The 13,191-nt window shown below is 31.7% G+C and overlaps 1 protein-coding gene across 1 annotated transcript; it reads right to left on the reverse strand.

The window, feature by feature from the left end:
- Nucleotides 1-9,860: 9,860 nt before the first annotated feature.
- LOC7461804 (protein DETOXIFICATION 27) lies at nt 9,861-12,824 on the reverse strand. Its single transcript, XM_002302289.4, has 8 exons — nt 12,555-12,824; nt 11,905-12,446; nt 11,351-11,437; nt 11,202-11,258; nt 10,667-10,905; nt 10,391-10,509; nt 10,097-10,186; nt 9,861-10,004 (listed from the first exon to the last, which is right to left on the reverse strand). The coding sequence occupies exons 1-8, from the start codon at nt 12,822-12,824 to the stop codon at nt 9,948-9,950; spliced, it is 1,461 nt and encodes a 486-aa protein (XP_002302325.3). The 3' UTR covers nt 9,861-9,947.
- Between the last annotated feature and the right edge of the window lie 367 nt (nt 12,825-13,191).

A 13,191-nucleotide genomic window follows, 5' to 3' on the forward strand; every position in this document is an offset into this window, starting at 1 on the left:
AAATTATAGCACGAAGATCATGTTTTTGCTAGAGCGCTATTTTGAGGCATCAAGTTTGGTTTGAAGGGTTTCACATCTTTATGAAGTTGCGTCGACCCAATATTTCATGCTTGGATTCGAATCATTTCCAAAATAGTTTTGGTGGAGATAAATTGATAAATCGACAAGTTCTCCAGCATCGAAGGCTCCTGTGATTCAATAATTTAATCGTATTGGGTCTTTGTTCGAGATTTCTTTTGACGTAAAAATCATTAGCTAAACAAGCACGTGTGACATGCACTGGTTGTTGAATTTCGGTCAAAATTTGACCATTAATTTTAATTAAAGTTGGCAACAAATTGAATCGATCGGAGGACTAAATCTGTATTAGAATCAAGGACTTATTTAAAAAAAAAAAAACCATATGACTCAATGTCACCAAATCATTGAATACCAAGATCTGCGATGAATGCAGATCTCAAGGATTTAGTTTGCATAAATAAGAAAGTCGCTACTTTTTTTGGGTAGTCCCTTCTCCTTCTGTACGTAGTTATACCGTCATAAGTCCCGGTGTTTCGGAAAACAATCTATGAGATGTCGCATGTATTTTCTGTAGTGTAAAAGAAAAAAAAAAAGAAAAAGAACTCATAAAGGTTTCACGGACCAAAGTGATGACCATCTAGGTTTATGAAGGTGGAGGTTTTGATATACCCATTGACAAATACATAGTAAGATTTATTATTAAAGATTTTAAACTACAATAATATATGAATTATTTTGATATATGCTTACATGTATTAAGAATAATTTTTATACGGATGTTAATAATTATTGTGGCACGCTACTAACAAAATAAAAATACATTAATTAAATAAAAATAATTGTTTCTAATGGTGACCTTGTAACAATTAATTATGTAACTAATAGGGATGAAATGAATGAAATCGATAATGGATAATTTATTGAATCGGGAAATCAAGAACTACAAATTAAAAGAAAGAAAAACATTTTTCTAGGCATATTCGAGCACAATGACTAAATTGAAAGTTTATCAAGACTCAACATGACATTACCTAGACTTCTAACTCAATAAATAAACTAGAATTCAATTATTCAAATTTGAAATATTTACAACTTGAAAGATCTGGGCTAATCTAGAGATGATTCTTCAACTGTTCAAATTGTAACAATCTATTGTCGTTTTATGTTGATTATAAGAGCTGTTACACATGTCGCCTAATATTGGTACGCTGGTGAAACATTAATTATCCCATTGTTCTCTATTTCTCATGCAGTCCTCGTTGTACATTCCAATATTTCTTTTTCATTTCTTCCCGAAGTTTTAGCCCTTATTGTCTTTATAAAACTCCTCTTTCTACAATTAACTTTTTCTCAGTCTCCATGGAAACGTACCTAAACTCATCGCACTCTTACCCCTATTAAAAACCATGCCCTCAAGTTAAGGGTAGGTTTCCCTAGGCCACTGTTTATCCATCCAAGTTGCAATTTCGTTGCTTCGCCCGCTTTTTTAAGAAAAATATATTGACAATGCAGGTTCAAAAAAAAAAATTATGATTTAACAAGATAGCTCGTGTATAATTAATCGAGATGAATGAACTTAAAGCATTTAAAGATAAAAAAGTATCTCAACCAAGTTGATTGACGATCCCAAAATTTAGATTTTAATATAAAATTAAGTTATATAACACTTTTAATAGCTCTAAAACATAATAATTTTCAACTTATTTCTATGATGAATAAGGGTGTTAGTTGTAGTATAATAAGGGTAAATTGTGCTATTAACAGAGTCAGATCTAGAATTTTAGTTTTGGGGGGTCAAATTAAGGGGCAAATTTCAATTTTTTATTTTAATTTCAGGGCTAGAAATATAATTTGTTGAAGGAAGTTGGAAAAAAATGTTTCATTGTAGAGGCTCCGACCCCTCTTGGTTCCGCCGTTAGCTCTTAATGACTCTCATACCTTAGCTTACCTTGTGAAGTATTACTCTTAATAAGAAATTACTTATATGATTGATAAATATGGTCGCTTTTATGAGAATTTTTTTTAAAAATAAATTCTCTAAGGTACTTATAAAACTAGACATTCTTTGAGGATAAAATAAACATAATATAAAACTAGACATTCTTTGAGGATAAAATGAACATAATCGTGAGAACTAAAGAAAACTCTAAGAAGGGGAACTAGACGAGTATTATTGGCTTGGTTTGCATAAAATGATGAGTAATTCAAGATATTATGCCCACTAATAACCCGAGTAAATCTTATAATACTCCACTAAGAAATATTCAAAGAAAAAAGTTATTTATCATATTATAGTGACCTCATAATTCACTCTTTCTCTATGGTTCTATATGTCTTCGTATTTCAATTAGTCAATTTTCATTCATGTGGGGGATTGTTAAAAAAAATTAACTTTTAGACATGGTTTGGTCATATTTGAAATCTAATTAATTAGGATTAAGACTTTATTGAAAATTATTCTCCAACATAAGTATTATAACATGGAATATTAAAAATCTAAAACCTATTATGAATGAATAAGAAATTAATATCAAAAAATCCTCAATGAGTTGGCAAAAAAATAAAAAAAAACAAAATCCAACCATAAAACTTTAATTATCCTATATTAATAAGAAATTATTTTTTTTCTCCTCCAAGACCTATACAAACACTAGCCTATATATACCCCCACATTAAAAACTAGAAACTCTTATTCTCTTATTATGCCTATATAGAGATGCTTTTGTTGATTTATTAAAGATTAATGACAAGAAAGTATCCTTTCTTAATTATTTTTCTCTATTTATATGGTTATTCTAGTTTTTATGTTAAAAGAGAAAATGAATCAGCTTTTTTAAAAAAAATTACTTAAGCTTAGTGTTGAAGTGTAATATGATAGTTGAATCTTAGGCGGTAATTTGCATATATTGTTTGCATCAATTGATGAGAAATTTTTGTTTCAACGATAAAGGGTATAACTCTTACTATTATCTCCTTCTTCTGTTATATTATTTAATCTGCACTTAAATAAGTGTAATTTAATTTATTCATATTTTTTAATTAATTAGCATCCTTTTGTTGGTAGGCTAGTTTCATTTTTTTTTGTTGCTTTGTGTGCATGCCTATTTTATTTCTTGTAGTTCATGATTTGTTGTTTGATCTAATATTTAGATTTAGTTATTAATTAGCTTTTATTTAAATAAATTTAGTTTTATTTATTTTTTAGAAAATAGATTAAACTTCATTTATAAATTAAAATCCAATCGTTTCCATGAGATTTAGGAGTTTTTTTAATATACCTTATTCGATTTGGTTGGTTCAAAAGCAAATTAGTTGACTAGTAAAAGAGTCTAAAGATAAAATTAATAGAAAAGACAATAAAATTGATACAAAAAAAAATCATCCCAACCTAACTTTTTGTCCAACCTAGGTTTAAAATTAAAATTATACAGAAATTATTTAAATGTGATCTAGTCGACTTAACTGATTAAAAGACAACCCAATTAACTTGTAAAAAAAGTTTAAAATTGAAATTGAGGGAAAAAATAATGAAATTAATAAGAAGAAAAATATCAACTTCACTATTTAAAATATATAAAAGTTATTTTGACGTGATTTATTTTATTAGTTTAAAGATAACCCAGATGAATATTAAAAAATTCAATAATAAAATTAAAAAAAAAAATGGCTGAATTGAAAGGAAATTTTTTTTTTTGTAAACAGTACAAGGAACCTGGAAAGCTTTTCCAAGAATTTTAGTTGTGATACACGAGAGTGAATAAAATATGTATTTTAACAGATAGAGTGAATCGTCAATGATGATGACAGAACTAAACCACAACCTTTCGTGTCTAATCCAGGCTTTGTCTCCTACGATACTGATGGAATTGCACCCAGCAATGTCTAATCTAGGCTTAATCTCACAACCCATCGCCTACACTAACCTATAATGGTACGAACCTACTTAATTATAATCGTAGCATGTGTGAGCGCTATGCATGCTGTCAAAAATTGTAGCCATCAACTAGTCAGCTAATGTATTAATCAAGTGTGCTATTATGTAGTGTCACGCCAGGGATCTGAGAGGTCTGGTATGATTAAATAGCTAAATTTTAAAAAATAAATTGTTTAAAATTAATTATTTTTTAGATATTTTCATATCGTTTTAACATATTAATATTAAAAATTATTTTTAAAATATATATATTTTAAAAAAAAACTATTAACATATTATTATAGTCACCGTAGCCGCTTCAGAAACTAAGATTGTTGACTAAATCGAGGAAACGCGGAGACATAGGGACCTGAAATCCCGGGAACCTGTTTATTGTTTGTTTCATAATACTCCATCGTTAAATACACTCGATGCCAACCTTTAGAATTAGATTCTCATGACCGGGTTTGCATACAATATTTATAAGCTGAGACCATATTCATTGAAATTGGCCGCTTACACCAATGGAAGCGAGCCACGTCAATAATAGGCTAACACATGGGGGTGGAAAGTAAAAACACACGCTAATGGGCTGAGTCTGGCAATCGTAGCTCCATAATTCATACTGAAAAGGATAAAAACTTGGATTCATTGTCGTTCTTGTGATGTGAAATACGCAGCTTCTCCTTCGTCCTTGCTTGACAATAATGTATAGCTTTACCCCATGAATAGGTATTTATCCCTTTTCTTTTCTTGTTTTCGCTTTCTGAACAGAAGATTGGATATTGTCCGGAGAACATTTTGTTTTATTGAGTTGAAATTAAGAATCTTAGTTTGAGTAAGCCTAATGCAGATATATATATATCATGTCATTAAAGCACTAGCGAATTTGACGTTGAAGTCTTAACTCTAATAATTGCAAGTTAACACTAACTTTATTCTTTTCCTTCTTCAATTTAGCGATTGTATGACCCACTCGATATATTTGAACAGTAATGGAACTTGAAGACATTGCTCAAGTAGTGTACTAGGTAGTATTAGACTGGAGCCCATGCTACTGATAAGGTTTCAAAATATCCTAGCAGTTTACCATCAAGACTTATGTGTTGCGCATCATCACTTAAGCTCTTAATTTTAATAATTTTATTTATTTTTATTGCTCAAGATGACTGGTAGCCCGGTATCTAATGTCTATTAAACCAATATAATTGATGGTTGGTGCTTATAAAAAGTTTTTTTTTATAAATTTAAAAACTCTATGATGTTTAAGTTTATCTTTTAGAGAGATAGACTCTAAAAATATAAATGTTTAAAAAAACATATTCAAAATAAAGTGATTGCAAACCCGCTCCTTTTAAGGACACAATGGATCTTTATAACTCATCATTCTTATGGAGGGGAGCAATAAAAAGTCATCCTTTTATGATAGTATTAAAACATCTCTTTATGTAACAAAGAGGAGAAATATCTTTGACTCATCATAGTCTTATGATCCAATATGGATCATGATAAGATTGCTAAAGTCTCTTGTACTCGGGCTCAGCGTTTAGCTGAGCCTGAGGGTGATAGGTCTGACAGCTTACCAAACTCATATATGTTTAGGATTAACGCCTGACTGAACCTGAAATTACTGGATCTGAAAACTCTCTAGACTTTTATTTGCTTGGGCTCAATGTCTAGTTGAATCCAATGATGTTGTGTCTAGTAGCTCACCAGACCTATATATTTATTGAGCTCAGTGCCTAGCTTGGCTAGCTTTTAAATTAAAGTGTATGTCTAAATATAAGTGTATAAATAACCTTTATATAAAGAAAAATAGGATAGGTGGAAGAATAACAACATAATAGGTTTGTGCCTTAAAAACTAGATTTACTTTTTTTAAAAAAAAATTATTCGGTTGTTTTCCTTTGAAAATAAATTGTTTAGCAAGTGAAAGTGAAAGGTTATTGTTCAAACTGTTCATTCAAGGGCAAGGGCTGAAAAAACTAATGGACTAAAATAAATTTAAAAACTAAAAAAATTATTTTATAATAAATTCAAATTTAAGTCAAAAAAAGGTTTGCGAAAAGCAAACTCCAACCCAATTCTCAGAACCTCATGCACCGAGGCCTTATACCCTACTTTCCTATTTTGAATATTTACTTTTCTTTATATTAATATGTCAGATTGTCACAACAAAAACCTATTTCAAAGTAAAAAAATAAACAAGGAAGTTATGGGCAACTATGGTATCGAACCACATCTTTGATTAAGAAAACAAGTAAAAATCTTTTGGGACCACTAATTCTAGAGTATTAATTTAAAATCAGATGAGAGAAAAGTTATATTAATCTAGAAGAGGAATAAGCTAAAGGCTTTAACAAATAATTAAAAACCACTCGAGTGTAGTTTTGAAATCCGGCCCGGCCCGGCCCGGCGGGCCGACCCGAGACTGGAACCGGGCGAGGTTGAAGAAAAAATAGGATAAAAAAAAACCCGGTATGACCCGGTAACCCGGTCAAAAACCCGGTTGCAACTCGTTGATCTTTTTTATTAAAACGAAGTCGTTTTGATTAAAAAAAAGAATTGACCCGGCTGATCCGGTCAAAATCCAGAACCCGACCCTTAGACCGGGCCTAGTCTAAAAACTATACACTCGAGGGTTAAAAATCCACCACCAAGGTTATGTTTTGGTTTAGAAGATATTCTTATTTTTAAAAGCTAGCTTAAATAAAAAGTTACATTTCATGTAAATAAAATAAAAAATCAACTCCTTCTCTCAAAATGAATTCAATACTAATTTACATACCTTAAAATAAATACTTTTAGATCTAAAACTTTATATTAAAATTTTATTTTAGTTATAACAACAACCTCAAATACTTTTAGATCGACTATAAACTTGTGTCGGATTTTGATTTGATTACAAGTATAGAGGTGGTCGTCAATGCCATATCATTAAAAAAAAAAAAAAAAAAAAAACCTCCACTTAAATTTAAAGCTATATTTACTTTCCTGCTGTCGAAGACAATAAGAACTCCTCATGCTAGTAGACACGTAACAATCTCTTGGACCACTCACATGTTGGACGATAACCAAAAAAATAAAAATAAAAAGCTAAAATGGAAAGCAGATTCAATTATTATGCACATGTACTTAATTTACTATCCATTGATTCAATACAATTATTGTTTTACCCTTGCAAAAAATCGAATGGCTTTAATGTAATGTTAGGGGTAATTTGGTTTTTTCCAATGACTCATTAGTCATTATTCAATTAACCAGGCACAACTTGGTTTTTTTGCTTTTTTTAATATAGTAAAATTGCTAAAGTGCCTTTAAAAAATATAAAGCAAACGATGCTTTTCATACACTATAGCTCGAGGATGAAGGAGAAATTCCTACAAAGAATTTGTTGGTTGGAATGATAGCTGTGTTTGTGGTTTAAAGTTTTTTTAATTTAAAAATATATTAATAAAAAAATTTAAAATTTAAAATAATATTATTCACACCGTGTTTCAATCACATTTAAAGAATAATAATTGATTTGATTTAAGTGGGATTTTTTCAACTAGGTTACAATCTTGTTTATTTAAATTCCTGTAAAGGTGGAGGAATTTCTCCATGGCAGGTACCTAACCGGATTTTTTTATTTTAAAAAAATAAAAAATAAGCTTAAAATAAAACTATATCTTTATCCATAAATCATAAAACTATAAAATAAAATTTAAACTTTAAATCAATGCATAAAATTATAAAAATACTTTACAAATCATAAGATAAAATCCACATACTATATCACAAAATAAAAATTAGGACTCCTTAAAATAAGATAAAAACTTTAAAAAATCAAGTGAGGGCGGGGTCAAGTGAACCCCTCACCCACCACCGCATCTCTTTCAGTCAAGCCGAAACAAATTTTAGACACCCTTTTGTTATATCCAGGCCTGATTTAGTTTATTTTATTTAGCTTGATTATCTATTCTATTAATTGGGCTAAATGATGATAGGCACGGGATGCTATGAGCTTAGAAATGGGCTGGGGATGTCAAGCATGGACTGTTGGCGGCTTAGACACCCAAATTCTAAAGAGAATGGACGGATTTCTTTGCTCCTCAGCCCATCAATAAACTTCGCTCGTTCCATCGTTTCATTTCTTGCTTACGTTGAGATTTTTTAATATTTCTCTTGAATATTTTTTTAAAAATAATTTAAAAAATTTTAATGAACAAAATAATCCGAAGATACTCGATCATAAAAAAATTAAAAAAAAATAAGAAAAAAATAATTTATTTTTCAAAAACCAAAAACTTTTGATACCTTTCCAGACATTAAACATCTAATTTTCTTAAATAAAAAATATTTTTGAAAAATGCTCAGCCATTAAAATATTTGATAATGTTTTATATTTTTTTCTCAAAAGTATCATATGATGACTCAATATTACTCTTAAACATTTAAAATATTACAATTTTCTATTTGTTTTCACAATTTTAAGGTTTCAAATTTTTATCTGGGCATTGTGAAATTTTTTATTCTTTAAATTCTTAAAAGTTTTAAGTTTTTTTTTAAATATTTTTTATTTCCCAAAAATTTTAAAGACCTAGAATCGTTGGAAATCTTAATTTTTTAAAAACTATGTTTCAAAATACTAATATTTTTGTTCTAGAAATATTTTCAAAAAAAACCAATTTTTTTCTAAAAACAAATATTTCTAAAGATTTTTCCAATTGTTAACCGGTGTTAAGTTTGCAATCAGAGGCAATTAAATCCGATTAGGTTGAATCGACTAAAGTTTACAAACAAAGGTTAACTCTTGAACAAATCTTTTTTACATAAGTTAATTTGCCTAGTTAGTACAAATACAGGTGAAAGTGTGGCACTTTTTCAATAACTTTCAACATAAAATAAAATATTTTACATAAATTTTCAGCCATTGATTTAAGATAAATCCAACAGTCGAAGTTTAATGAAATATCCTTTATTAATAATTGGATTATACTTCCTTGAAAAAGGTTAAACTTCTTTCCACTCCTTTTCATATGAAAATTTCCATGACCAATCAGTATTTAAGTTTTTTTTTTTTTATAAAAAAAAGGCATTGTTGCTGATCGGCTAAAAGGCCCAGGGTAAAAATAAAATAAAAATGAGCAATGCTGTCCAGTTAATTGTCTTGGGCCAGAGGCGTAACAACAAAGACAGTAGCTTGACAAACTACTGGTCTGGTCCAAAGGCCCAACTGCTCAAGAGAGGAAGCAGAAGAGAGAGGACCGGACAGGAGGTGAGAATTAACATGTCTTGTTAGTAAAATATAGCGCAACCACCCACTGGTGTTACACTACACGTAGATAAATACATGTCTTGCATAATAATTTCTCCATCTCCTTTAGTTTTTTTTTAATTAGCATATAGACTCGTGCACGATGTTGTAAGTCTGCTTTAAAAAAATATTTTTGTTAACCTTTCAATCTGCATACCAAATCATGAGATCATAATAACCCTATAATAAAAATCAAAACAAATTATAAAGTTTAGTTTTCAATAAACTCAATATTAAAAGATAAAATTAAAAAAAATCAATTAAAAAAATAATCTCAATCAACTTAGATTAACTTATCAAACTTATAATCTAGATTATAAAACTATGCTATGATAACACAATAAAAAAATTGAAAAAAATTATTAACTTTAATTCAAATTGTGCCCAGCTGCCTTCTTCAGGACGCCTAGGCTAAAAGAGCTGGGCCCATTCGTTCTAGGCTAGGGAAGCTCGGTCAAGTTGTTTTTAAAATTATTAAGAAAATAAAAATAAAATAAGAAGCCTCCGGTTTTTTCTCTTCGAAAACCTTTTTATATATATAAAATAGGATGAAAAAAAGAAGCCAAAAGCATTGTAGATGAACAATTTCCCATCCAACATCGAGCTGCAGTGTAGAAGAAAACACCATAATCATTCAATTTTTCTTCGATAATTAATATTACAATTTGTATTTGATAATTAACATAACAACGAGCGCATCCGTTTGGGCTGCAATCATCCCGTTGGCCTGGGTTTTGACCATTTGTCCACGCGATTCCGAGCCTTTTCAGCCTGCAAATAAATTTCTTCAAAACTTGCGAGTAAAAGATCATATGAATTCATGTTGAACTTGTACAGCATCAGTCATCAATATAAAATTCTACCTCTTTATCCCAGTTAAATTTCATCGTTATGATGGCCAAGGTAACAGTTTGAGTAAAAGTTCCGCCAAGAATCATCCCGCACCAGATGCCCTGGTACATCAAAAAAAAATAAAAATTAGAAAACTCTTTTTTTATTGGCCGTTATCTTGTAAAAATGTCGATTGTTTTTTCTCCAAACCCCAATTGTCAATCGGAAAAGTAGTTTACTCTATGTTCTGCTAGCTATTATCTCCTGCAGAATAGACGAAAGGAAAAGTCATGGAAGTAAAAGAGATCCCAACTATGGAAACTTACCTTAATACCCAACTTGAAGACCCATCCCATAAGAAATCCAAGAGGGAGCCCAATAATGTAGTAGCAGCCAAGATTTACATACGCGATCTTTGTTTGCGACCCTGATCCTACGGCCACTCCTGTCACGGCGAAGACGGTTTCTTTTAATGGATAGAGAGGAAATCGGAAGGGACAACCAGCTCCTCTATAGCGATAGCACAGAATTAACAGTTTTTTTTTATTATTATTATTGAATATTGTTAAGTTATAATTAATTAACTGGAAGCTCGAAATCACCTGACAGAACCGGTTGAACATTATTAAGGAGAATACTAATGGCTAAGAGGGGCGAGAGGCTATCAACCTCATGGATAACATCAGCGTCAGAAGTGAATGCCAAAGCAATCTTGTTCTTCAATAGCATGATAAGCACGCACAACACAAGTCCAGTTATAGTTGTTTGTGCCACTGAAACCATTGTTGCAAATTTTGCTGCTTTACTATTCCCAGCTCCTAATTCATTGGACACTCTCACGCTGCAAAATTGATGATAGATTTCTTTGAGTGTAAGATCAAGAATAGCTAGCTACTAGATTATATAACCAACCAAAGCAGCTCTAAATGCCTGATTTGGGAGTTGAAATGTATTCAAAGTGTTTACAGGAATGGACTTCTGATTCTATCTCGTAAGATTTATGGACAACTTCTCGATAAGGTAGTGACATTATTTGAACTCGAATTAAAACACTAACATGGCCATGCCGCCACACATACTGACTACACAATGTGTTCTAGGATATTACAGGTAAGAAAAAGAGGTTCAAAATAGTACCCCGCAGCTGCATAGAAGGCCAGGGGAATCATGAGTTCCCACCCAATAGTACCCATGCTGCAAATTTTCAATCCTTGGTTAAAGCAAGGCTTACAGAATCGCGAGCTAATAACAACTGCAAAGACAGCAAAGGAAAAACCGTCTCTTACCAAACTGAGAGAGCATCCACAGCAAGTGTCGAGTTTTTCAAGTGCCCAGTCATTATTATAAGTATTCTATAGTACCAATTCTCCAAGCTGCAGCAAATAAGAGCTAGATGTAAATTCATGGTTTAACTGTATTAAATTCGCTGCTTAGTTAACGTTCTTGGTAGAGCGTGGAAAAACAAAATAACAATATTATTTGCCTTCGTATATGATATTTTGCTCAAATATGGATTATAAATGGGTAAAAAAAGAAATTTGTTGCTTCAGTTCACGAACTATATCCACCTGATGAATTAGTGATCTTCACTTTTTTAGCTGGATACAAACACGCACCAACCATTTTGACTACCCCTCAAAACATAAGGCTCCATGTAATTGACCTTGCTCAACAAGAATCGATATGTAGATCACTGTGTTTTTTTTTTCTTAAAAAAAAAGATTATCAAATTATAACCGTATCAAGATTTGGAAGATATTTTTTGAAAGAAAAAAAAAATCATTCTGATTAAGGTATTCGGCAAGAATTAAGGGAATTTGGAGGAGACAGGACTACATACCAGAGCATGACCCCAGAAGCAACAGAGAGCTTGACAAATTCCCATAGCCCAGAAAAGGCTTGGACGGAAAACCCAGTCCAAGTAGAAGGGCACCGACCACAAGAACAATAAACGAATAACCCAAGTGTTAAAGCCCACCAGGATATATCCAAAGCAATAGCCACGCCAACAACTCCGAAATCGAGCTCGTAAATGAAGAGCCAACTTGTCAAGGCATTGATCCCCAAGCTCACCAAGGAAACCCAGGCAGTCACTTGATTCTTTAGCTGGCTCTGCAAGAACGTCCGCAATGGGAACAGAAATGCAAAGCTAAAGTGCAAAGGTATCAACCATAAAGCCACCGCTCCCGCCATCTTTGCCACTTCATCAGCCTGACCTAGACGTTTGAGAAGTGGAGTGGCAAAAACGTAAAATGGCAAAAGCAAGAAACAACACAAGAACAGAACAACCCAAGATCTTTGCATGTAGATGCCCAACATATGGTATCTTTCAGCCCCAAAAGCTTGCCCACAAAGTGTCTCTAAAGCACTTGCCATTCCTAACTAAAATGCGAAAACATCCCCTATTAGAGCATATAATGGAAAAAAGAAAAATAGAAAAGAAGTTGGTTAGTTTTGGAGATAGAAAATGAAAATCAAATAATATCGCACCAGGAGTCCATAATTGAAGCCAACAATAACGGTATTCGATATGGAGATAGCAGCGAGCTCAACACCACCAAGATGACCAGCAAAAGATTGAGTGATCATGTTCATGGAGAACATGGCCATAAGACTGAAGATGGCAGGCCCTGCAGTTTGCCATAGCTTCTTTGTTTCAACCCAGATTCTTGATGCAAGATCGTTCTTGTTTTCTTGATCATGTTGATCTTGGAGATACAAGGCTTGATTACGTTCACTATCTGTGTCAACACTCCCCATCGAAAGGGAAAAAATGCAATGTAATCTAGGTTCTTATTTGCTTTTGAGCTAGGGAGAGAGTTTGTTGGATGTATAAATAAGAAAAGGTTTCATGGTTAGTAAATTTGCTGATATATGTTTGATATGGTTGGCAATCAAGTGAAAGGGCATCTGGGCATGGATTGTATAGGCTTGAGGACACATGGAGGTAAAGGTGGCAAATGAATATGGGAATGGGTATTGGAAATATTTTGCCCATTTACGTTTATGATCCGTTTATTTTTAATATATAGAAACTCAAACCTTAATTCCGAACATTAACTCATTTAAATTATTTTTACATATTATCATTATATTATCTATCTTTTTATTTATTTGACTAATGTAC

This window comes from Populus trichocarpa, chromosome 2 (genome assembly GCF_000002775.5).
Source record: "Populus trichocarpa isolate Nisqually-1 chromosome 2, P.trichocarpa_v4.1, whole genome shotgun sequence".
Taxonomy (NCBI): domain Eukaryota; kingdom Viridiplantae; phylum Streptophyta; class Magnoliopsida; order Malpighiales; family Salicaceae; genus Populus; species Populus trichocarpa.